Raw genomic sequence first — 26777 nt, forward strand, 5'->3', positions numbered from 1 at the left:
TGCTCAGCAAGGAGGGTGGGGTCCAACTGCCACACATTTGGTAGATGAAATTTTACACATGTGCCCAGGGTGAAAACTCAGAAAAATAGCTTCGTGTAAGGTGGTTTTCTGCCTCATCTCCACCTTCACTTATCAGCAGGAGGTGTGTGAGTGATTCCTGGAATTCAGAAAACTACAAATAAGTGCCCAGAAAGATAAAGAACTTCTAGGCAGCTGCCTCATCTCAACTTCAGAGATCGCAGCTGTCAATGCTTCAGCCAAAATCCTAATGTTATTTTAATGGTGCCTTTTGCATTTAATATTTATACGCACTGACAGTAGTGGCAGGTTACAAAGTGAGGCTTTGGGGAAGTGGCTGCTTTGGGCTAATTATGAGGCACCATGGAGCATACAGCAGGCTCTCTGCTGTGCAGCTGGAGACAGGAGCTGATAAAGGCTCTGTTAAGCCCCCTCGAGTGAGCCTGTCAACTACAGGGACCCACCATTTAGGAAAGGCTTTGGGTTGCATGGATGTCAGAGGAATACAAATGTTTATGACAATGCTCAGCAGTTGTAGAAAGAGTAGATGGCCTGAGGGTAGGAAAAAACTATGTGTGTGTGTGTGTGTGTGTTTGTAAGAGCACATGAATTATTGTATCTGAAATGAAGGAGAAAAATATCTTCCCTTCTCCTTCCTGCTCATCCTGCTCCACAAAAAAGAAAAGAAAACAAAAACCTAGGGCAGTGCCTGAGACGTTCCAGTGGGGAGAAATGGAAAATGCTGGAAGGTGTTGACAGCTGGGTTCAGATGTAGATAGAGACAGGCTTGCGTTTTATCCACTTCAGAAATGTTTAAAGAAATTTTGGCTGCTTCTGTGGGGCAATCAAACCCAAATAAAAACCTGTAAGAAAGGTGCTTAGTGTGTGCTACATAAATAAATAAGGGACTCTCCCTTATATGTCATGGCTTTATCTTTTCATTTTCTACTTTTTGTTTTCTGTTTTTAAGGAGCTCATTAAATTTCAGGGGGGAAATAATGTATTTTGATTATAAGGAATTTAAGTAATGCAGAAAATATAAGATTCTCAAATTCCACTACCATTAGCTACCATTAATATTGGGTGAACATCCTTCCAGGCACCTCCCCTACATATAAACAGGGAGGGAGAGAGGGAGGAAGGGAGAGAGGGCAGACAGCTGAAGTTAGGTAATGACTTCCAAAAATTAGAGTTGATAGTGTGCTTTAAGTTTTTTTAATTATTAAGCATACAGGTCATAGGTGTTTTTAACTTATGAAGCTTTTTATTTTTTCTTAACACACATTAACTACACATATTAATGGAATCTATGTGCTATTTCCATACTGCACCAGTCATTTCTACCACACTTCTGGCACCCCGCCCCCAGCACCTTCCCAGTCCCTTGGAAAGCCTTCATCTGTAGGCAGAAGTGGGACGGCTGGGCCACGTGGCAGATCTGTGTTTAGGCTTATGAGGGCTTCCATACTGCTTCCCACCATGGCTGTGCTAGTTCACACTCCCATCAGCAGACGATGAGAGTGCCTTTTGCCCCACGTCCTCACCACTATTTGTTGTGTTTTGGTTTTTGTTCGTTTGTTTTGATTTTCTTTCTTTTTTGTTGTTTTTTTATAATAGCCATTCTATCTGGAATAAGGTGGTTTTCATTGTAGTTTTGATTTCTATTTCCTTGATGGCTAATGATACTGAGTATTTTTAAGTATTTTTATTGGCCAATTATATTTCATCTTTTGAAAAGTGTTTGTTGAGATCATTAGCCCATTTTTAAATTGGATTTCTTCTTTTTCTATGAAGTTTTCTGAGTTCTTTACATATGCTGGATAGTGCCATTTGTCAAATGAATAACTGGCAGGTATTTTTTCCTATTCTGTAGGTTTCCTCACTCTCTTGCTATTTCTGTGGCTCCACAGAAGTTTTTTAATTTGATGTAACCCTATTGACTTTTTTGCTTTCTTCCTGTGCTTTTAGGATTCTGTGCAGAAAACCACTTTCAGAACCAATTATGACTCCCCTATGTTTTCTTCTAGTAGTTCCACAGTTTCTAGTCTTCCACTTAGATCCTTACCCATTTCAGGTTGATTTGTGTACAGGGTGAGAGAGCAGGTTCAGATTTCATGTGAATATCCACTTTTTCCCAGCACCGTTTGTTCAAGAGGCTGTCCTCTCTCCAGTATGTCGGTGGTGCCTTTGGTGAGCTTCAGTGGCTCTGGATGGGTGGGTCTACTGTGGCATCTCTGTTCTGTCACATTGCTCTGTGGGTCTGCTTTTATGCCAATCTCATACTTTCGTTTTGGTTACTGTGGCTCTGGAGTACGTCTTGAAGTCAGGTACTGCGCTTCTTCCAACTTTTTTCTTTTTCCTAAGATGGCTTTGACTACTCAGGGTCTTCTGTGCTTTCATACGATTTCTTCGATTGTTTTTTCTAATTTTTATGGTTTGGATCTTAAATGTCCCCCAGTGGCTTATGTGTTGGTCCCCAGCTGCTGGCACTATTGAGAGGTGTTAGAACCTTTAGGAGGTAGGAGTAAGGGGGAGCTAGTGAAAGGGAGTCCAGTCAGTGGGGACAAGCCCTTGAAAGGGATATTGGGACGCCCAGCCCTTTGCTTTCGCTCTCTTTACTTCCCAGCAGCATGAAGGGAGCAGCTCTGCTCCAACACACACTCCTCACCATGATGTTCTGACTCACCACAGGCCCCCAAACACTGCACTGAACCAACTGTGGACTGAAGCCCTAAAACAGGAGCCAAGATAAATCTTTCTTCCTTTTTTCTCCTCCATTATTTTGTCCCCTTAACGAAGTTAACACATTTGTTCTATGAAGAGTGCCAGGTATTTTGATGGGAAGTGCCATGTGGGAATGTGAACATTTTAACAATATTAGTTCTTCCCGTCCATGAACGTGGGCCTTTTCATCATTTAATATCTTCAATTTCTTTCATCACGTTTTATAATTTCCATTGTAGTAGCCTCTCACTTTTTTCGAGGCTCATTCCATGGTCGACTCTGGGCCAAGGTGAGGCCGAATATCATGGCAGAAGAGTGTGGTGGAGGAAAACAACTCAAGACACGGCACCAGGAAGCAGAGAGAGCTCCATTCACAGGGACGAAATATAAACTCCAAAGGCATGCCCCAGTGACCTACTCCTCCAGCCATACCTTACCTGCCTTCAGTGCCATCCAGTTAACCCACAGAGCTGAATCAATCCACTGATTAAACTCCATAAACCATGAACTTTGGGGGAAACCTCATTGATAAGCCATAGTACTTGGAATATCATTTTGTATCCTTTCACTTTCAGTCTGTGTATCTTTACTTGTGAGGTTCATGCAGGCAGCACATCGTTGGTCTTGTTTTTCTAAATGCCTTCAGCCAGTCTATATCTTTTAATTAAAGAACTTAATCCATTTGCCTTCAAAGTTATTATCGGAACGAACAGACTTGTCTGTCATTCCGTTTGTTTTCCTCTCGTTTTAAATATTCTTTTTTTCTTCTCATTGATCTTTGTGGTTTGATGTTTTACTGTATTGATAATGTTTGATTCTTTTCTATTTCTCTTTTGTGTATCCACTCTTCTAGGGGGACTTTTACATTCTCCTTTTTTATTCTAGTAGTTATCTTTCACTGCTGGATGTGGGACTCCTATAAGCATCTTTTGTAAGGTTGGCCTGGTTGTTAAGAATTCTCTCAGCTTTTACTTATTTTGGAAGGTCTTCTTCCCCCACCTCCCCCTCATTTTTGAAGGATAGCCTTTCTGGATATAATTGTGTTCTTACAGGATTGGAATATTTCAATTATTCCCTCTTGGCTTCTATGGTTTCTGCTGGGAGATCATGTGTAATGGGGCTGCCCTCAAATATGACTCAACACTTTTCACTTGCAGATTTTAAAATTCTTTCTTTGTCCTGCACTTTTTTTTTTTTAGAATTTTTTTTTTAATATTTATTTTTTAGTTTTCGGCGGACACAACATCTTTGTTTGTATGTGGTGCTGAGGATCGAACCCGGGCCTCACGCATGCCTGGTGAGCGCGCTACCACTTGAGCACATCCCTAGCCCTGTCCTGCACTTTTGATGGTTTGACTATCATATGTTCATGGTCAGGATTTTTTCTGTTCATGAATATTTGGGATTTATTTATATGGGATTCAATTTTGTAAGCCTCCTACACCTGATATCCATGTCTTTCTCAAGATCAGGGAGATTTCTACTGTGATTTAGGTTTTGTACTCCCTTAATCTTTATTTCCTTACCTTTGGATATTTCGGTGATGCAGATGTTTATTTAATGGTATCCTAAAGATTTTGAATGTGCTCTTCATTCTTTGTTTTTTTTTTTCCTTTTTTTCTGAATGTGATATTTCCAAAGCCTGTCTTCCAGGTTCAGATATTCTTTCTTCCACTTGGTCTTGTCTGTAGTTGAGGCTTTTTGACTGGAGTTTTTATTTGACTTATTGAACTCTTCATTTCCAAGATGTGTTTGGTTCTCTTTCAAAATCATCTTCTTCTTTTTTTTTTCCTGAGTTTCTGATTTATGTTCTGTATTGTCTTCCTTATTTCATTTAACTAAATCTGTATTCTCTTACATCTTATTGGCTTTTTAAAAAATCTTTCTTTTGAATTCTTTATTAGACATTTCATCCATTTTGATTTTTTAGGAATATCTCACTAGCAAGTTATGATCTTTTGGAGATCTCATATTGCCATTTCTTTCATATATTTTTGTGCTCATTGCTGTGATTTGTGCCTTTGGTGAATCAGATATCTCTACCACTTTTATGGGATGGCCTTCTTGGTCAGCAGCTTCCTCCTAACACTGTGTCTTTCATTGTTGCTGTTTTTGCAGGGTTGGTTTGGGTGGGCACTGTAATGTGCTTCTGTGGCTGTGGGCACAGGGCTTATCATGTCAGCAGGGAGACCCACCACGTCTGAAGACACAAAAAGTAGGGATATTCCAGAAGTTCAGGCAGGTTTGGTGTGGACGGCAGAGTGTGAGGCATGCTCCCCGTGTGGAACTCCCGCAGTGGGCCGTGGCCCCTGCGGGTTGATGGGTCTTCAGACACTGTTGATGTTGGCTCGCCCCGTAATAGTGCAGGTCTGAAGCTCTTGCCCTCTGACTGGGCTATAGCATGGGTCCAGGTGCTTCATGGGGAGAAGTGGTGGCAGGAAGTGTGGCAGCCCCCCCCCCCCCGTTTTGCTCACACACAGTCCTGATGGCAGTGGGTGGTCAGACAAGCTGCAGCAATGGGAACTGGGCCAGCGTGGTGGGTGCAGGAGCTGTGATGTTCCTCTCTGCTGCTCCCGAGGGCATGCCTGCCCAGAAGCAGGACCTCAAACTCCCTCTTGTAGTACACACCTGGGAATGAGCGGTGGGAAGGGCTCTTCTCCCGAGAGCTCTCTTCCAGCTGTAGGTGCTGGCCAGGGAACCAGGGATCTTGGGCCTCCTTGGCTGTGAGCACCCAAGGGCTGGAGGACCACCAGGGCTTTTCAGCTTCTAGTTCTTCAGTGGAAATCCCCACTGGAGCAAGCAAGAGTGGGCACAGTGGCACCAGGCAGACTTGCTCTCCAGACCTCCTTGGGGGCTGCACCGCTGCAGCTGGACGACAGCTGGAACCACAGACCTCTTTCCCCGCCCTGTTAGTGTCCAGCACCTGTGCGGGACTGCCTAGCATTGCCTTCAATTCTGGTCCCAGCGTAACCTGCAGGCTGCGAGCCTTGGTGGGGGGACTTCCCGGGAGCTGGGATTGCTAGCACCCTGCAGGTCCAGCCCTCTGGGACTCCCACTGTGGAGCCAGCCCCGCTTGTGCTGGGACGTCTGTTTCTTACTGTGCTGCCGTCCCAAGTCTTTAAGTCGACAAGCTTCTGTTTTTCTCCTGTGGGTTTCCAGTGTTCTCCCACAGTACACACAGCCATCTTGAAATCTCATTTGTGTTCGTTTAGTATGTTCACATAGCAGCGCCACCATCACACTGTTCTTTCCAGAACATTCCTATCACCCATAAAAGAAAACCTGTGCTCGTCACTGCATTAGCCCTTCCCCCTGAAACTTATCTGGCTCCCCAGATGTGCCTGTGCTCGATATTTAATATGAGTGGACTCACAGAATAGGTAGGCTTATGTAATCTGGCTCTTCCACTGAACAGTTCATCCATGTTGTGGCATGTGTCTATCCTCCATTCCTTTTTATGGCTAAATAATATTCCATTGTACAAATAAGCCTCCTTTTGTCTAAGTATTCTTCAGTTGATGGACATCCAAGTTGTTTCTACTTTGGGACTCTTATGAATAATGTAGTTTTGAACATTCATGTACATATTTTTGTTTGAACATGTTTTCCAAATTCTTGGGTATGTATATACATGTAGAAACGAAATTTCTGGGTCATATGGTAATTGCTTCACTTTTTGGAAGAACTGCGAAATCATTTTCCAAAATGGCTGTGCCATCTTACATTCCCACCTGGGGTGCAGGAGGTTCTGGTTTCTCCACATTCTCACCAGAACTAGTTATGTTATCGTCCATCTTTTTTTATTATAGCCGTCCTGGTGGACGGGAGGTGGTCCCACACTCTGTATTTGATTGCGTTCCTCTAATGACCTGGAGTATCTTTTTGTGTCGCATTTTATAGTGTTACTTTTTTAAAAAGAAAAGGTGTCGTAATTAATTTTTCAGAATTTAACCAAAGAATCCAAGTGTGTGTGGGGTTTTAGGAACCTGTGAGCCAGAACAAAAGGCCTCTGGTTCTCCCCGTGACTGGTGTTGCCTCTGATGAAACGGGGAGACATTCCAGTTGTGACTGGGTGACCAGGGGGTGAGGACGAGTGTTGACTGTGACAAATTCCTGGGGTGACAGATGTGTGGAAAGAATTATCCTGTCCGGAGAACATTCTGAATCCCAGAGGACCTCCTGCTCTGTGTTCTAACTTGTTTTTAATCCGTCTCTCTCTGCCTGTCCCTTGCCAACATCATTGCCAATTATTTCTGTCCCCTATACATGTCAACGTACCCTCCTCCCAGGTGTTCCGACGGGGCTTCTGAGGTTTCCAGCCTCACCTGGCACCCTGGGGCCAGGGCAGCTAGAGGTCACTGCCGTGAAGCTGTCCTATTTTTCAGAAACAGAAATAGAAACCCAAAGATTATGTGTCGTGTGCGCAGCCTCCTGGTAACCGCCCACAGAACCAGCCGTGCTCCTCTCACCAGATCTAGGTCTGCGTATTAAAGTGGCAGGTGGCAGTCCCTGTCTCCTCGTCTAAGGGCAGGGTCAGCTCACCTACGGATAGCATCCCAGGATGTGCTGCTGCTCGTGACTCCGAGGCCCCGGTGAGGTCCAGCTCAGGGAGGCCATGCCACATGTGTGTGTCTCCTTTTGCACACCTGGAAACAGACGCAGGTGACCCACTGTTTGCAGTTCACGTTTCCAGTGAGACTAGGCGAGACTGGGATCCACAGAGGTGGAAATCCCATTAACACACTACCACGAGCAGCTTCCTCTGTGTACTTGGGGTCTGCGTTAGAGAGAAATCACCAAAGTCTCTTCATGTAGAGCGTTACATGTCATGCACCAAAGCTGTGTTCACGATGACGGTGCCTTTTTCACTTTGTGATTCAAATCTTTGCACTTGTCACAGTGCCCTGCCTGCTTAGGGGCGTGGGTTGGTATTTGTGCCTTCCTACAGTGAATTCTCACAGTATCTGTCCTTGATCAGGGAGGGGAGCCCTCCTTGCCTCCCCTTTGGGCTGGCCTTTCCTGTTCACCCTGACCTTGGGAGCCCAGGACAGTGGGGGCCTTGGCACTTTCCTTCAGGATACTTTTAAAATAGCTTTAGCTGGAGAAATAATCAGGTGGCAGTTAAGAAAAGTGTGTGAATTCGGTCCCCGGGGGCCCAAGGGCTGAGTCCTACCCCATCTGTCAAGCTGGCGTGTGTGTGTGTGTGTGTGTGTGTGTGTGTGTGTGTGTGTCTGCGCGCGCGTGTGTGTCTGGACACTTCCCAGCTTCATTGCCACATATTTTTTGATGGCCATTTATTAGCACAGCATGGCGCTAGCAGATCCTTGCGTGTTTGTCTTGGGCGGGCGGCAGTGGGCCTGAGAGCTGTGCTCCTGGCCAGAAACGGTTGACTTGGCCAGCGCTTCTCAGGGTGGGATTGAACCCCACAGAGGCCCGGGATTCATGCTGCAGCAGGAGGCTCTGCAGCCACAGGAGGCCCAGGGGAGCAGACCTGGCCAAGGCGGGACCAGCCCCCTTGGTGACTCCCTCCCCGCTGGCTCCAGCCAGGGCTGAGGACAGGATTGGACAGTTGGAGCCTGCTGTGTCACCCCGGGGTCTGGGCTGTGGTGGTACTTCACTAACTTGTGAGGTCAGTGAACTGACGGGTCTAACTCTGGGAGTGAAGTACACTTTGCCACCAGGCTGCCCGTGCTCCTGGAGGCTGCTGACTGGACAGTCCAGAGCGTCGCTGCTGAACCCCCACACCTCAGGGAGCTGCCAGCCTCTGCATTTAAAGTCACCTGTCCTCTCCGGGTGCCAAGGCACACACTTGTAACCCCAGCTATTTGGGAGACTGAGGCAGGAAGATCGCGAGTTGGAGAACAGCCTGGGCAATTGAGCCCCCATCTCAAAATAAAACTGTTGGAAAAGGCCTGGGGACGTGGCCCGTGGTCGAGGGCTTCCCCAGCATGTGGGAGGCCTGGGTTCATCCCCAGCGCCACAGAATGTAAGCGTACTTGTCCTGCTGGTGTCCTGCTTTTCCATCTGCACGCTGTAGATCAGAAGTGGTCCCCAAGACGTCACCACTGTGGTGGTTTTTGTGGCCTCAGCAAATCCAGTCAGCACCTGAGCTCCCAGGTCCCAGCAGCACTAGGTCGCCTCTCTAAGGGGCTCCTTCGGGGTCTCCAGGACCAGGATGGTGTACGCAGGGACAGACCCGGGAGTGCCCCACAGACTGCAGCCCTGGCGTGAGGAGCAGTCGCCTTGCCTACTGGGCGTCTCCTCCTCACCAGGGGAGGCTGCCATGGGGTTCCTCACAGCCATCTTGCAGGTGGTACTGTGTGGCCAGGGTCTGAGGTCCCGGTCTCTCCTCTGAATGTCGGACATCCAGGAGCAGGTTTTCCTGGAGCAACCAGGGCTGGGTGTCGGTGGCCAGCCCTACCTATAAGGGTCGAATGTGGCAGCGGGGACCACTGGGGACTGTGATGTGTGTTTTCAGTCATTTTCCATTTGCTGTCTTCAGCGTGGGGCTCTTACCTGCCCCCTCCTAAAGTCACAGCTCCCTTGGGCCGAGTTTCTGGACTTCACTGCAGCTGCTCCTGCAGCCCACGCACGGCCCCATCCTCCCCTGCACGTCACTAATTCACTGGACACAGGCAGATCCATCACTGACCCTCTGACTGTGGTCAGCAGCAGTCCTGTGTCTCCACGGCCCTCCTGTGGGAGAAGAGGACATGCCACCTCCCTTGGCACAGTGGGCGCCTGGCTGACCCCAGAGGCCTCTCGTCCCCTCACCGACACAGTGCTTCTGCCTGGGGAGAACTCTGGGCAGTTACCTCATCCAGAGTGGCAGCCAGCCTGCTCCCGGCCAGGGGGATGGGGGAGGGCCCTTCCCTGGCCAGGCCCCCACAGCTGGGCGTTAACTGAACCCACCTCTCCCTGCCCTGGCTCCACGGGTCACCACAGTGGCAAGTGGAGGCGGAGAAGGCTGAGCCTGGCTTCCGACTGTCCTCCACCGCAGGTGTTCCAGGAGCTGTGGAGGGGCCAGGGGAAGACGGCCGCGCAGATCGTGTCCGAGCAGAAGCTTGACCTGCTGCAGGATCCAGCGGCCCTGGAACAGCTGTGCCTCGCCACCATGGAGGAGCATCCTCAAGTGGTGACTGTCGTAGGGGAGGGGGGAGAGGGTGTTCGCCCGGGGCTGGAGTGGGGGCTGCCCTGCTGGCCAGCACAGGGCCAGCCGGGTCAAGGCCAGACACCTTCCCGCGGCTTCCTGCTGCAGCCCAGAGGCGGCTCCTCGTGAGGGTGGCCCCTTGCATCAGTAAGTCCCTCACTGTTTGTGTCAGCCCTTTAGCTAAGGTCAGAAGAGATGAAATGAGGTGAACCTCCCTTTCCTGTAAGAAAACTCCACCATGGCGCTGACTGTAGGCGGAGTTGTGTTTTGAAGGAGTATCAAGCTCTCCAAGTTCAGCCTCCAGGTTGAACGTGGGTGACACGTGCCGCTCTCCCCCACGGCCCGTGTGCCCAGCTCTGGTTCCCAAGGAGGCCCTCTCAGGGATTAGCCAGCAGGCAGGGCTGCAGGAGGGAAGAGCTAGGGAAACACTTTGGCTTTGTGCCTTTAAGAAGTAGGAAGAAAAGCAGAAGAGAAAATTATGTGAAAATTACGGAGAACATCCTTTGACAGGAGCGTGGCTGGAAACCAAGCCATTTTGTGCAAGAGCGCAGCCCCCGCCCAGCTCGCGACAGCTAGAGAGAGCTTCCAGTGGGGGAAAAATTGCTAGCATCTCTTTCAGAATAATACCCACCCTCCCGTCAAGCTTGCCGGGGACACTAACAGCTCTGTAAAGAGCTCTTGATAAGGAAAATGAGCCTGCACCGGGTCCCGCAATCTCCATCTTCCTGCCTTCTCTGCAGTGACTGATAAGGACACACTTAGTTTCAGACTCGTCCTGCGGCACTTGAGTGCAGACGCGCACACTTGCTGTTGCTGGATGGATGCTGCAGAGCGGGAGGTCAGAGTGGGTGGCCCTGGCACTTGGTGGCTATTTGATAGGAATCTAGCACCTCCTGCCTTCATGTCCCCCGCCACCAGTCCCCAGCGTATGCCCCTCACTCAAATGCCTGGCAGGAGTTGCCGCTTTTTAGATTTGTTTTTTGTTAAGAGAATCTTGTTGGCAGGAAGTGGGGAAGGAGAGTCTCAAGTCCCAGCAACTGGCGACTATCACTACCCTCACTCTGGACTCGGTGATCCACCGCAGACCCCATCCTTGTGTCGTTATGGTGACCCAGAGGAGTGTCCTGGCTCCTGTGGGCCAGCTTCTCGGGCTCTCAGAGGTCACTCATGACCCATCACATGCTTTTCATGTGCACTGTCACAGGAAGCACAGAGCCTAGAACCCCTCACGAGGGTTCCACTCTTTCCTCATGTCATAGGGAGGGGACAGAGAAACTGTGTGTAACTTGCAGCTGACTTAAGCATCGACTGAGGGTTCTCAGGTGTGACTCATTGTCTCCTCTTTTCTGTTTTTAAAGGTGGTGGACGTGAAGAAGGGAAACCCCAGGGCGATCAATAAACTGATCGGCTTGGTCCGGAAAGCCACCCTAAGCCGAGCAGACCCAGCCCTGATAAAGGACATCCTGGAGAAGAGGCTGTGGTCGTGAGGTGTGTTGGGGTCCCTCTGCCCGAGGAGGACAGCGTGGCTGGACAGCCTGTGAAAAGGAGGTCCACGTGTGGAAGGAGCTGGCATCTCAGTCCCTGGCTGGGCCACGCCTTGGAGATGGTAGGCTTGGAGTCACACGCCTGGTGCCTCCGGCAGAAAGTAGCCACAGCCACAGCCACACCCACTGCCCACAGGCCCCAGCAGCGCGAGGGGGCTGCAGCCTCATGTGGCAATAACACGCTCTGCTGGGCGGAGAGTGGAAGCAGAATAAAAGGCGTGCTGCTGCGCCAGGCCCTCCTCCCCGAACCTCACCTCGCTGTCCCTCAACAGCTGTCCTCGAGCCCTGCATTGCAGAGGCCAGGGATTAATAGTGTCCAAGAGAGACTGCAATTTGGATGTGGTGTATTTAGACCTAAAAACAGGTTAATGAAGACGAAAACAAGAAACAAATCAGTGCCGTGAAATACATTTGATTAGGGAAGTCGCGAGACAGGAGGAAGGACATAGCAATCCCATGTTCACTGAGCAAAATGACATTGCACATTCACCTCCCTGGGGATCCCCACGGCAAAGGTCTGAGAATCAAATAAAAAAAGAAAAAAAAACAAGTTTTCAAATAAATTTAATGAATAAAATATATATTGAAATATCAGATAAAAATTAACTTACACTTCAAAGATGTGTAGGTTGACAACCGTCCCCCCAACCTCTGACCAAAAAAGAGAAAAGCTGTAACATTGATTTGTTTTGCTTGGAAAGAATAATATTATAAACTAATAAATCAAAATCTTGACCTTTAACAGTAATTGAGGTGTAGCTGATAGTCCAGTGACAAGGCTGTGTGCGCCCCACCCCCACCCCCGCCCCATTGCTTGAGACGGGAAGGCTGTTCTCTGTTGCCCGGACGCCCCTGTGACCCTTAAATGCCTGGTACCTTGGATCCATGCTTCCTAAAAGACCAGTCTTGCAAATGCTGTTTGGAAAGTACTTGAATGTGACATGAGCACAGGGACAAAACCTTTGGAGGCCCTGATTTTAAAATGAATTCCCTGTCCTACTAAGAACCAAAAGTTACTGGGGAAATGTCACTCCAGGGGCTGCTGGGGAATTAGACCCCCCCCCTCGCCCCGCGCATCGCCACCTGAGCCACGACAGTTCCTGGCCTTCGGACAGGGCTTGGGACTGACGGAGCAGTGAGCAATGCCCTGCCCAGCCAGAAAGGCAAAGGGAGGACACCAGTTGTGTGCTTTTAGACAAGTGAAAAGGAGGTAACGTTTTTTAAAAAATATATATTTTTTTAAAAAATTAGTGACTTAGAACAATAAGAATGTGTACCTCACCCAGGAAGCATCTACCCACACTGTTGCAATACTGAAGTAATTCTCACCAACCTCTCACTCCGTGGGTCCCCAATTCCACACGGGCATGGCTGCTCTGGGGTCTTCATCCGGCAAGACGTTTATTTTATAAGAACTAATGACACTCATTTTATTTCATAAGCTGCATTTTTACTAAAAAGTTCTGACTTCTTGGTGACCAAACCTTACAGAAAGCACTGAAGGATCTTTCCAGACCACTTCAAATCATGGACTTATTTAAATAGGGGCACTGCCAAATCAGGACACCAAAACTATGACATCAAGGGAAAACTGCCTGTGGACGGGTGACTCCAGGGGAAAGGGCCACAGTTAGGACGTGGGATTTCACAAGGCTAATTTCCATCCAGCTCTGACAATGGACTGTCAGCTTTTGAAAATCAGACTTGGTTGACATCAGCGGTTGGGGGTGGGGGTGGAATCAAAGCACAGCTCTGATTGGAACCCAAGCTACTCGAAAGAGGTGTTGACATAACACCCTAAGAAACGCACGAAGTGCGGCTCCGCTCCTACACGGGCCTCAGTGAGATGCAATTTTACATTCTTGTCTGAGTGTGAATTTAGACTGGTTCTGTTTGTACCATTTAGGGGAAATCTCATTAAAATGTATGAGCTGGCATGGTAGCTGAAGCCATTGCCATCTGTCACTGGAATCCACACACCTGTAGGTGGGGTGTCTAATGCTGAGGCTCTGACTGGGAGGAGAATGTGCTGGAGAACTGGCTGTCCCCCAGGACAGCCTGAACCAGGTCTGCCTGGTCAGGCCCCAACCATGTGTTCTGGTAATTCCTGGAGCCGGCTGGTTGGTCCTGGTGGGAAGGGGTGATGTTAGCCCCAGCATATAGCACGTGACCTAGCACAGGGAGTGTTCAGTAAAAGTTCATCTAACTTGTGAAAATTTGTCAGGCCCCTTTGTAAAAGAGGCCGCCAACACCTAAGATTTTCAATTCTGGGTCTAGAAGGCAGCTTTTTGTATTCATCTGAGCTCACGCGTCCAAACTGACTTCTGTTCCTCTCAGGGTGTAAATGGAAAAAATTGAGATCGTTACACCTAGGTAAGGACGTTTTAGCCGAACCCCCTCCATCCACTTTTGTTTTTTTTTTTTTTCTTTTAAGTAGTTATTGCTAATCTGGAAGAAAGCCATGAAATTTCTCAGAGTGAATACCTTCCTCTTCAGCAGCAGGTTAGTTAACTCAATACATACCATGGCCATGACCCACAACTTATGTCATATTTTTCATTTTGGCTGAATTCAGCTGCATCATTTCAAGGACTCCACACAGTGGCTACCAGGGAGAAAAAATGCCCACTGTATGTGAAAGGCATCTTATCTCCCCGTTACCAACGGCAGCACGGGGGTGGCTGCTGGGCTGCTCCTGCAGGTTTTAGGGAATGCATTTGTGGATTGTCAGCAGAGCTGACCCTGGATTGGGAGGGTCAATAGGTTGGGAGGCATCTGAATGGAACTATCTCCTTTAGTCGGATGGCTGAAAACCACCGACACCATAGTCCCTCCTTAAAAACATCTGCAGGACAAGAGTCCTAGTTACAGGAGGGCCTTACTTATTCCAATAAAATGTCAGCTGCATACACTCACACAACCTCCGCTCCATGAAATTTATAATCTGGCCTAAGAGCTTCCATCACCTCTGTCAGGTTCTGAGTGATACAGTAAATCTGAGCTCCCCCAGAGATGCCTAAAATGCATATTGAACTCATCTGACGGAATCCTGGTGCTGGCCTTGTGACTGGTGTGGGGGTTTACCACATCTCCACATCTCTGTAAGGCAAGAACGCAACTCACATCGACCCCTAGGCTAGGAAAGGTCAGCCTGTCTAAAGTCATCAGTCGGAGGGTTCTGAGAGCAAAGGCTAAAGATCTGAAGGCTTCCCCCCACCTTGTCCTCGTTCTTCTTTTCCCTAAGGAACCTCTCTGAAAATCTCATGCTAAAGCCCTGTTTATCCAGTTAATGAGCTGCCAGCATAATCTGTGCTCCAAAACAAGTAGTGACCTAATAAATGCCTGAACGCAGAGAGGATTTACTGAAGCAAAATTATCTCAAAAACCATTCTTTGTCTTACAAGAGCTTTTTCTGAAGCATTAGGTTTATGATGGTCATTCAAAAAGAATAATAATAATAAAGAATGTCAACTCCATTCTCTTAAAATGTCCCTCACTGATTTGACTTAGGGTGAAGCCTAAAGTGGTTGGACATATTGTTTAAGCTGTTATTTGATGGGGAATTAGCACGTGTGATTTACAGGCTGAAGGCTGAAGCAAGAGACCAGGGTGGCTTCTTAATGACTCAAAGCTGGTGTGACTTAAGGTACCAGAGGACCACTGCTTCAGGGAAAGATAGGACCTCAGAGCTGGCTGAGGTTCACAGCAACCCATATGACACACTGGCCAGGGCCAGTGACTCTGAGTAGCACGTGCAGTCATAGCTGTCCTGCAATAAAGTGTTTCATAAAAATGGCAGGCATGACAGCCACTGCAGTAAATAGAGGGTGGTAATTAGCAATCAAATTGAACTGCCCCTAGAAGAGAACCGGAGCATAGACAGAGATTCAACAGCACACGGTGAGGGGTCCTACCCCTCCTGGGGCAGTGCTTCCCCACTGAAAGCAACAGACAGACTGACCCAGAATGGGCAGTCCACGCACAGCCTTAAGCCTCCAACAGATCAGGAAATATCCCGCATGACCACTGCAGCCACGGGGATTCAGACATCAACGGCAGCTTCCAACCACTGGCTGCCCAGATTACATGGGAAACCCAAATAGCCACATATCTTGTTTCTAGATTGTCTCCACAGGAGGACGCTTTCCCGACACCCCAGCCCAGATGCCTTAAAGAAAATCAACTACATCTGACCTAAACAGAAGCCACCTCTGAGGCCTGTGAAAGTACACAATGCGTCCTCCTAACAGTGACACAATTCCAGCCTCAGCCAGTTAAGGTATCTTCCAACACAATGATGAACTAAATGGGTCTAATTTCACCATGCCTCTAAGTGCTGGGGAAGGACTATCTAGTGACACAGAAAGTCTCAGCTCTAGTGAACTCCAGCACCTCCACTTCATGGCTGGGAAACTGTAACTGACCCCCATGAAGCTGTGTTTTAGCCTAAACATAAGCTGGAATTTGTTTAAATTTTTACATTTACCTGGTCATATTCAAAAAATCAATTTTAAATATCCCAGTGGTCTCGCATAATTTGAATCATAAACTCACTCAGTTGAAAACTTGAAATCAGACCCTGAATTATGAATTAAGGCTAATGTCGTGCTGTTCCAGGAATCCCTGACTTGCCGTCCCTGCTCAGGCATCGGGCTAGACACAGCGACGCCAGGGCCAGGCTGCACCAAAGGGCTGTGCCCACTCTTTCTCCAACAAGCAGTGATGTGGGGCTTGTCGCAGGAAAGGACCCATGCCCCTGGGCCACGTTTTAAAATCTATCTAAAATTTCCCAAAACTCATTACCAAAAAGAAATAGTATTTTAAGGACCTCACCTGTTTTATTTAGAACTGAAATATTCTACTCCACTGCTTTGATTTTTTCCCACCAAGAAGCTCCTCCCCTCACCTGCCTGCTCTCTGTTGTCTTCCTAGAACAAGGTTCACATCTCAACATCTTTCAGGACTTGCTCTTTGTTCGTGGCCCGGGCCTCTGTCGTTTTGCTTCCCACCAGTCTACACCATTCCCCGAATAGCCTATTCCTGGCTACGTCCCTCAGCCACATGGGTTTTCTGATGCTCTATGTCCCAGTCAGTTGTTTTTTACTTAATTTTATAAAACCCTGAACACAACCATCTGAAAACTGCAGCAGATTCACATCCCAGTTTCCAACTGCAAACAGGGAAGGGGGGCGGCATCTCATCATGTAAGTTTGTTTCCATGAGAAGTTGAATCTTCCTGCCCCTCACCCTAGGCTCCAGTCATCTCTGTCCTCCTTTAAAGTAAGTCTGTACATACTGGAAAAATTTTGAAAAGGCACAAAGTCACTCTCTTTCCCAGTGGGCACCTTCCACGGAGGTGGCTGTGGCGTTCTATAATGAAATACAGACTCAAGAGTCAATGCCACCAGCGGAGAGGAATATCAAACCCAAAAGCCAAGAATACCATTTCCAGATGTAGCTTCAGCAGTATGTGACCTGCAGAGTCCAATAATCGGATAAATACTCACGCAAAACAAAGTTCAAGGGTAATAAGTTACAGCTTAAATTCCATCTTTGACTGGTCCTCCTTCTCCACCTTCATTCCTGATGAAGACTTTTGGGCTGTACAAAACACAACTTGGCGTCAGGAGCCAGAGAACCATCGGTTCAAAGCAGCAAACGTGAAGTCAGGATGTGCCATGAACAGCTAACTTTATGTTTTGCTTAGACTAGAAACACTCCCAGCCCGGAGCCTACCAGCTCTCCCAGCCCAGGCCAGATGGCCTCGTGTCTTCTTCCCTGGGGCCACCTCGCCATGTCTCTCAATTCAGAGCTGCTTCAGGATCCCTGTAACACAAAACGGTGCCCTCTGCTCTGCAGTGACTCTCTCCTCCATTTTCCTTCTATGTAAGGGGCCAGATTAAGACAAATTGGTGCTCTGGAGGCACAACCCCTGGGCCCATGGATGCCTGCAGGGCTCTGCAGATACCCCCTGAGGGAACAAAGGGAGTCAGGACTTTCAAGTTCCCTCCAAACAGGCAGAGAGGCTCATCCTTATTTGCGTCTCTCCTGTAGAACTGGGCCCAAAGCAGAGGGGAGTGGGTTTTCACATCTATAAATATCAGCTGTGTATTGTCTCATTTTTAGCCCACAATTACTGTGCATCTCCCTCTTGGTAGTGGCTCAGGGTGGCCATGGCCCTGAGAACAATCATGCCTCTTGCAGTAGGGCGAGAAGCAGAAAGAAGCTCTAGTGCAGCACAGGGGGCCAATCACGAAGCCCCTTACTCACAAGCCAGCATTTCTGTGCAGAGTGAGTCCCAGGCAGATGCTTGGCTTTGCGGGCTCCCTGTGACCTGTGTGCATTTACATCCCAGCTCCCAAAGCAGGCTGCTCGGGGCCCACTTACATCCATAAAGTGCAATGCGTTCGCAAAAGCAAACAATTCAAATAATGACCAGCATCTTTATGGTTCTATTAAGCTTACCCTTATTTTTTGCTTCCCCAACTCCAAACTCCACCCCCCCATAAAAAAATCCCACTATGGAAGAGCTTCACAAGTTAACATTTGTTTTCATAAAACAATGACAGCTGTCTTCCTGCGTAAGGTATGAGATGCATTTCTTCATCTGCTCCAACTCCTAGAAACTAAGGTCACCGTTTGCATAGGTAGACTTCATTCTGTGCAAATCTTACTAAAGTAAGGCTATCGTCCATGTTCAGGTGGTGTGATCGTGACGATCAACAAAAGCAACAAGAAATAATTCCCTGCATTCCAAATTCTCCCCACCTACACGTGACTTCCCAGGCGGACAGCTGAGACGGGTTTTCCTGCACCATAAGGCAACATATGTTGAGAGGACACAAGTCCTGGAAGTAAAATGCAGAGGGACATATGACATGCCGTGTGACGGAGGTGAGAGGAGCTCCGTCTTTATTCTTCCCTTTTATAAAACGGAAGCCAAACACTGGCAGCAGGAGCATCCATGGGTCGCAGCTGCACCTTCTTCATGTGCTGCCCCAGGGCCGGCCCTCTGCCACGGGGCACCTCTGGGGATCACAGAACCCCAATATTTGCTTTGCTCCATCTGAGCTGCACACGGCATGACTCCAAAGGATGGGAAATGACAACCCCAAGTGGGAGGAAAAACTGAGCAAAGAAAACCCGCCAAGGGAGCCATCAGCTCATGAGACTCACATTCCATAGGTGAGGGGGGAGACCCGGCCAGGGAGGAGGCCAGAAGACCCCTCCCCGCAAATCAAGTATCGTCAGGAAATATCAAAGTAGAAGTTTCTGGTAAGCAGCTTTGCATTGAACATTCAGTCTAGACACTCTAACCTTATAAAACAAGAATCTCTATTAAAATAACAATTTTTTAAAAAAAGCTAACAACATGAGTCCTCGAAGTCACCCAGGATCTTGTAGCACAGAATGGAGTGTTCCTGGGCCAGGGCGGCGAGCTCCTTCAGGAACTCGGGGAAGAGGGCGGCGGCCAGCATGGTGTTCCTCACGGGCAGGGGCAGGTTTGGGGGTGCCCCCACCACCTTGGCTCTGTTGGTCAGGAAGGGCTGAAGCACTCTTGGGGGACCTTCCAAAAAGTTCTTGCCACTTCCTGTCCTGGCAGCCTCCTGAATGGGGTCTGTAAACAGAAAGAAAACTGTCATGGGGACGGTGTGTGTCCCTCCCCCTGCCCTCTTCAGTGCGTTTGCAGGGTAGGAGGAGGGGGGTTGTCAAGAGTGCAGTTCCTCCAAAGTCCCAAAGACACAGCACTCCTGGCACACATCTGCCCAGAAGACAATGTCCAGCATACAGCTTGGGATAGGAGATTTTATCCAAAATCCTAAATGAGGATCTAGTGCAGAAATTGTGGCAAGAACAATTGGGTTGGGGTCTGGGATCGTGGCTTAGTGGTAGAGCACTTGCCTGGCATGTATGAGGCGCTGGCTTCAATTCTCAATTAATTAATAAAAAGTATTATGTTCATCTACAACTAAAAATTTTTTTTAATTAAAATTTTAAAAAATAGGTTGGTCAAGATACCTCCCAGCAAGAGCAGTGGCCCACAGCTCTAGCCCCAGCTGAAGGAGGGTGGCTGAAGAGGGATAACTGGTCAAGCCCAGGAGTTCAGGGCCAGCCTGGGCAACACAGCCAGACCCTGTCTCAAAAAGAATATGAGACAGGAACCTGCCTGCTGCCCAGGATGCGGGGCGGGGCCAGGGAAACAGGCCTCTCCTGCCGATGGCATCAGTCGGGTGCAGGACTGGCTTGCCAGGGTGTCTCTTAGGACACCCACTGCTCTCCCAAGCTTCCAGTTGAACTGACTGTCCACCTTCACCAGGGCAGCCCTGGTCACAGGATGCAGGGCCAGCACTCGAGCTCGGTGCTCTCTGCATCTACTGCTCGGCCTCAAGGGCTTCCCAGTGAACCAGTCTCCTCCTGGCCGAGTTCTCCAGCCCTCAGTGCAAGAGGAGAGGGAAGATGCCTTCTAATCAGCAGAATAATGGGGAGAACATTGGGATGCTGCAAAGAGCAGCCCAGGAACTCCTGCAGCCACCAGGATCCGGGGCGACACGCAGCTTGGCAGAAGCTGACATTTAAGTAGGGTTTCCAGGGGGTTCTTCTGAGTTTCAGTAAGGCGGGTCTTCATGATATGAGCCCAAGTTCCATCATATGCAAGTGATTTGCATTTTCATACCAACTCAGTTTTACTAATTAAAATGGTTCAACTTCCCTGACTATTTAATTCCTGAACATCTCCAGCCCTCGTATATTTGTAGGAATTATTTATGCCACCTTCTGACCCCTATCCAAACGGTCTCATTACTCCTTTTAAATCATTATATTCAAGCTCTTCATTATTTTGGCTGCTTTTTAGAATTCAGCTCCATTTTTCAACACTCTTCTCAGAGTGTTGCTTAACTGCAGTACTAAAAATTCTTGACATTTATAGTACTTTCCACATTGCGCTCCTATAGTCTTCAGTGTTAAAAAAAAATCCTCTGCTTTACTGCTTTAAATATCCTTTTAGATTAAAGCTTATCACGGTTCATGTCATAAAGAACTGGAGAAGCTGTTGAGAATCTGTCTTCCACCACCTTTCAGGAGAGACTCCTACGAGGCTGTCAACACAAGTGTTGAGGTGGCTGAGATCTGTGCCACCCTTGGGGGCCATCCCTCACCGCCCCACCTGGCCTTCAGGCACTGCTGCTTTCCAAAGGGCCCAGTGAAGCCCCTGGGTCTGTGCTGGCCCTCTGCTGGGAACTCCTCCCTCCGCATCTCTCCTCATCCAGATCTTACGAGGCACATGGTGGTTAAGAGCACCGACTGTCATCAGCCGGCTGAGCCGCTCCAGGCAAGCTGCTTTCCACTCTGGACTGTCCCCTCCTTGCTGGCAAGAAGCTCACGTGTTGTTACTGTAAGGATTAATCAAGGACACAGGGCCCACTGGTGACCCTCACTTTGTCACCAGTTCCTGCCCCTGGAGGCCTTCCCTATGCTTCTGCCCATTTTACTGCCCAGCTAAGGCCTGGCTGCTCTTTGGCCCTGATGTCCAGCTCCTGTCAGGCTCCGTGCTTCCCCAGGGCTGGGTCCCCACCTGATGACGCGTCTTTCACGACCTTTAACACCTCCCTCGACATTTGCTGAATGACTGAAGGAAGTGACCAGCGTCAGTGCCTGCATACCCCTGATGCTCCCTGGGCCAGCTCGCAGTCCTCTCTCCACCGTCCTCATTCAAATTCCCTCCTCTCATCTCCCCTAAAAGGCTTCTGTGGCTTTATTTATCTAGCTTCATCTATGAATAAAAAGTGTCATCGCTAAGGCTTATTTACCCAGCTAGAATTCAAGAATCAAAACTGCCTTTGCTGATGAAGGCAGAGCGTGCCAGCCGGGTGAGGACCAGCCAGGGGCAGTGTCCTTAACAAGGACACCAGCAGCTGGGGCAGACCCAGGCAGGCTCACCACCCCGTGTTGGCTTTTCAGTGTGTCATGAAGCACCAGCGAGCTCCGGAGTCAAAGGCAATCAGACCCGAGTGGCCGACCCTTCCTGGCAACCAGCTCATCCCGAAATGTCTCCCTCTCCTTCTCTATAAATGGGACGTCACCTACCTGCCCGCCTTCCCTTCTAGAGTAAGGGCTCAGTTAAAGGCGTGATGTACAAGGAAAGAGAAGAAACCGACATTGTGGTTGTTCACAGATTTGAGGGGGGAGAGAAGTGCCTGGAGAGTGGCTGCCTCCCAGACCATCCTTCCCAAGACTGCACCAAGGCAGCCGGCCACGGAGGCGGCCTGCTCTGCACAGCGTCCTGTTCCTGCTGCTGCAAGAGGAAGTGAGGAGCTGCCAGGAGGCGCAGGGGACCCAGGTGACATGAAGGCAGCTTGGTGCAGGGCCTGAGTTACAGCCCTAGTAGGAAGCCTGACAAGCCAGCCCAGCCCCTGAGGCAGAGACAGGGAGGGCAGGTGGGCAGGGCGGTCAGGACAGAAGTGGTTCTGAAACGTGGCCTGAAATGCGAGTCTGAAAAGCCGCCACAGAAGGTGCTCAAGACCAAGACGGGAGTGTCTCAGGAGTTAGGAGGGAACCGTCACCCGTGCAGCTGGGGACAGTGGTGCCAGGCAAAGGCCCTGGCACAGACCCTGGGGACCCTTCCCCAGATTCTAACTGGAAGGTGCTCTGTGTCCCCGTGGGAACAGGACTCCCAGATTCGACTCATTTGCAGGTGATCATGCCCCAGGAAGTGCTACAGAAATCGGCTTTTTAGAAGGGACAGGAAACCATCTCACTCTGAGAGTGTCACTTTGCTAACCTGAAAGAAGTGAGGGAACTAATCTCAAAAACTTCATATAAAAAGAAGTCGGGGCTGGGTTGTGGCTCAGTGGGAGAGCGCTCGCCTAGCACAGATGAGGCATTGGGTTCCATCCTCAGCACCACATAAAAATAAACAAGGAAAGAGAAGAAACTGACACTGTGGTTTTTCACAGATTTGAAGGGGGAGAGAAGGTATAAAAAAAAGTTATTTAAAAAATTTACAATAGCCTAAAAAAAAATAAAATACTTGGGAATCAACCTAACTAAAGACGTGAAAGACCTCTTCGACGAAAACTATAGAACGTTAAAGAAAGAAAGAAGAACTTAGAAGATAGAAAGATCTACCTTGCTCTTGGATAGGCAGAATTTATATTGTCAAAATGACCATACTACCAAAAGCATTATATAGATTTAATGCAATTCCAATCAAAATCTCAATGACATTCCTCAGAAATAGAAAAAGTAGTCATGACATTCATCTGGAAAAATAAGAGACCCAGAATACCTAAAGCAATCCTTAGCAGGAAGAGTTAAGCAGGTGACATCACTATACCAGACCTTAAACTATCCTACAGAGCAACAGTAACAAAAACAGCATGGCATTGGCATCTAAATAGACCTGTAGACTAGTGGTACAGAACAGAGGACACAGAGACTAACCCACATAATTACAGTTATTGTATATTAGACAAAGGCAAAAATACACACTGGAGAAAAGACAGCCTCTTCAACAAATGGTGCTGGGAAAACTGGAAATCAATATGCATCAAAATGAAATTAAACCCCTGTCTCTCACCATGCACAAAACTCAACTCAAAGAGGATCAAGGACCTAGGAATTAAACCAGAGACACTGTGCCTAATAGAAGAAAAGGTAGACCATCATGTCGGATTAGGATTCATCTTCCTTAATAAGATTCCTATAGCACAAGAATTAAAATCAAGAATCTATAAATGGGATGGATTCAAACTAAAAAGCTTCTTCTCAGCAAAAGAAACAATCAGTGTGGTGAATAGAGAGCCTACATTTTGAGAGTAAATCTTTACCTCTCATACATCAGATAGAGCACTAATCTCTAGGATATTTAAAGAACTCAAAAAGATAAACACCAAAAAAAAAAAAAAAAAACAAACACAAATAACCCAATCAATAAATGGGCCAAGGAAGTGAACAGACACTTCTCAGAAGAGGATATACAATCAATCAACAAATGTATGAAAAAATGCTCATCATCTCTAGCAATTAGAGAAATGCAAATCAAAACTACTCTAAGATTTCATCTCACTCCAGTCAGAATGGCAGCCATTATGAAGACAAACAACAATAAGTGTTGGTGAGGATGTGGGAAAAGGCACACTCATACATGGCTGGTGGGACTGCAAACTGGTGCAGCCCATATGGAAAGCAGCATGGAGATTCCTTGGAAAACCAGGAAAGGAACCACCATATGACCCAGCCATCCCACTCTTTGGTGTGTACCCAAAAGACTTAAAAACAACATATGACAGGGACAAAGCCACATCAATGTTTATAGCAGCTCAATTCACAATAGCTAAAGTGTGGAGCCAACCTAGATGCCCTTCAGTAGATGAATGGATAAAGAAAATGGAATATTATTCAGCATTAAAAGAGAATAAAATCATGGCATTTGCAGGTAAAGGGATGGAGTTGGAGAATATAATGCTAAGTGAAGTTAGCCAATCCCAAAAAACCAAATGCTGAATGTTTTCTCTGATGTAAGGAGGCTGACTCATAATGGAGTTGGGGGGGACATGGGAGGATCAGACGAACTCTAGATAGGAAAAAGGGGTGGGAGGAGAAGGGAGGGGGATAGGGCTAGAAAAGATGGTGGAATGAGATGGACTTCATTACCCTTCCATGTACGAATACACGAATGGTGTGAATATACTTTGTGTACAATCGAGATATGAAAAATTGTGCTCTATATGTATAATATGAACTTCAATGCATTCTGTGTCATATATGACAAATTAGAATTTTTTAAAAAGAAGACTTAAAAACAGCATACTACAGGGAAAAAGCCCAGGTGTGAGTGACATCCACCTGCCCCACACCCCACACCCCATCATAGGTCAGGCTGTGTGTGCACCTGGCTTCATGAACCGAGCAGGACAGTCTCAAGCACCTGAGCTCCATTATCCGGGCTGACTGCCCAGGCCTTAGATCTGGCTTCTGCACATCAAAATGGAGCTAAGGGGACCTTTCGTGCCCGTGGCACAGGGCTGTCTGGCAATAAAAATTGACTGCCTGGGAAAGCACTTGACAAACTGTCAAATACAAACGAAGACTGAGCTTGGGTAAAGAGACAATGTAAGGGGCCTGGAGCCACCTTCTGTCTAGTGGACTGCAGGAAAGGCCACAGTTCTTTCTAGCTCTTCCCATCAAGAAGGGGCTTTCGCTCCATTCTTGAATCTGGGAATCCAGAGACTTGCTGCAGCCAGCAGAGAGCAGCAGATTTGACCTGTGTGAGCCTGAGCCCCAGGAGATTATCCACACCCCTGCTCTCACTCGTGGAACCCACTGACCAGCCTGGGCTAACCTGCACCACCCCATCATCCAGCCACCCACCGAGAGCGTCCTAAGTGGGTCCAGGCAAAACCAGCTGCACTGGGCCCGGGTCAGCAGCACACCAGGTACACATGCACACGTACACAATCACAAGCGGCCACTGTAAGCACTGAGTTCTGGTGGCGGTCTGTTACACACAGTGCTGACTGACGTCTCCCACGAGGTGAGTCACCAAGCTAGCTGCCTGCTCAGGAGGAGCACGGCTAGCAGACTGACATCCACGTGTCGAAGAGAGGACACAAGGGCTTCAAGTTCATACTCCCACCAAGCTCTGAGGTCTCCCTTCCCTCCCTGAAGGGCCTGCCTGCTCTTCTCTAAGCCCAACAGCTCAAAGCCTGGCCCCTCGTTCTGCCAGTGGCACCTCGCAGTCCCCTAAGGGCTCATCACCGGCAGGGTTCTGGCTGTAGTCAGAAAAAACCTGAGGGGCAGGGAGAGAACAAATTCTTTATTTGAAAGTCGAGGGAGGGGCTGGCAGAGCACATGTGGCATGCTGGAGGCCCCAGGTTCCATCCCAGCACCCAGACAGACAAAGAGGTCCAGGGATATGGGCCCCATGAGGCAAAGTGACCAAGATCAAGTAGCTACACAGAGGCAGGATCTGACAGTGATACAGAGTTCTGGGTTCTTTTTCAGCTTCTTTTAAAAATTTAAAACTTGCCCTGAATTAAATTTCAGCCTCTCATTCTCAATCTTTTCTCTGATCAGCTGCCTTTAGCCCAGGAGGAAGGGCCCTCCTCTCTCTAGTTCCCTGCCAAAGAAAGCCTGGCTTGTCCACAGGTAGAGGGGAAAGGCCAGGGCAACACTGGGCCTCTCCTACTGTGCTCCCCGGGGCCTGCATCACAGTTCAGAAGACGGCAACAGTCACAAATTTATCATCCCAGAGCTTAAATCAGGCAAAGCCAGGTGCTCCCAGGCCTGGCTGGCCAGCAGTACCCTTCTCAGCCCTCCTCTGCAGCACCAACATACCACTCAGAGGCTTCCTGCTCTGTCAGGCCCCCTCCCCCGCACCCCCCCCACACCCCTCTGCCAGAGCTGATAAAAAGGTACTGTCCAGAATCTCAGCGCACACCTGTAATCCCAGTGGCTTGGGAGGCTGAGGCAGGAGGATTCAAAGCCAGCCTCAGCAAAAGGGAGACCTAAGCAACTCAGTGTGACCCTGTCTCTAAATAAAATACAAAATAGGACTGGGGTATGATTCAGTGGTACAGTGCCCCTGAGTTGAATCCCCAGTGCCTAAAAAAAAAAGAATCTTAGGCTGAGCAGAGACTTTTACTTCTCCCAATTGAAATGAATAGTTTTCACCTTCCAGAATCCTAAATCAATCACATTTATATTTTTAGCTCAAGAGCCTCTGAAAACACAATAAAGAGAACAGACGCCCTCCTCAGGACAGGGCTAGCCAAAAAACGGCCCTGGGAATGCACACCGTGCCTCTTTGTGGCCGGCAGCTGCTATGTGACCTGCTGGGGCCTGACAACCCTGCACATCAGCCCTTCCCTGCACTGCCCTGACAGGAAAAGGAGTGCCCAGCCAGACCCCAGCAGGGCACAGCCAGGGCCAGCAGACCTCCTTTAGGTTTAAGAACACTAAGAGGAGGTTCTTTCCTGTGACATCAAAACAAAAACACCTTCAGAAGCTCCTAGGGCCCTGGGGCCGGAGCAGCTCCCATGAGCACAAACTAGCATGCAGGCAGCTGGAGGGGCAGTTTGAGGAGGAGGCGGTAGAGAGGGCTGGCTGACCTTTGGTTAGTGCGGCAGGGGTCACATCAGACATGTCCACCCGGAAGAGCAGGTACTGCTGGGCCTGGATGAGGAGGCCTGGGAAGTCTCTCTCCACCGAGGCAAACTGTTCAATCTTGTTTTTCACAGATGCAAGGACCTGTCAAACACATTAACGATGCTAAATGCCCCACAGTGGATCCACTCTCGGTTATCCATACGTCTTTCAGGTACAGCTCTCATTATGGGAAC

At 48.5% G+C, this 26777-nt stretch overlaps 2 protein-coding genes across 3 annotated transcripts in view; one reads left to right on the forward strand and one right to left on the reverse strand.

The window, feature by feature from the left end:
• Gatb (glutamyl-tRNA amidotransferase subunit B) overlaps positions 1 to 12184 on the forward strand; it is a 78423-nt gene extending 66239 nt beyond the window's left edge. For both annotated transcript variants that reach the window (XM_046459226.2, XM_058583917.1), the window contains exons 12-13: positions 9743 to 9877; positions 11251 to 12184. In XM_046459226.2, the coding sequence (XP_046315182.1) occupies positions 9743 to 9877; positions 11251 to 11379 (264 nt within the window). In that variant the 3' untranslated portion in view covers positions 11380 to 12184. The remainder of the gene's footprint in view (positions 1 to 9742; positions 9878 to 11250) is intronic.
• Positions 11984 to 26777, reverse strand: part of Fhip1a (FHF complex subunit HOOK interacting protein 1A) — a 240637-nt gene continuing 225843 nt past the window's right edge. The window contains exons 12-13 of the mRNA XM_046459225.2: positions 26547 to 26685; positions 11984 to 19054 (exon numbers count right to left, since the gene is read on the reverse strand). Of these exons, the coding sequence (XP_046315181.1) occupies positions 18801 to 19054; positions 26547 to 26685 (393 nt within the window). The 3' untranslated portion in view covers positions 11984 to 18800. The remainder of the gene's footprint in view (positions 19055 to 26546; positions 26686 to 26777) is intronic.

This window comes from Marmota monax, unplaced genomic scaffold (genome assembly GCF_021218885.2).
Source record: "Marmota monax isolate L192 unplaced genomic scaffold, Marmota_monax_Labrador192_F-V1.1 WCK01_AAM20220418_F8-fsc00002, whole genome shotgun sequence".
In the NCBI taxonomy this organism is placed as follows: Eukaryota; Metazoa; Chordata; class Mammalia; order Rodentia; family Sciuridae; genus Marmota; species Marmota monax.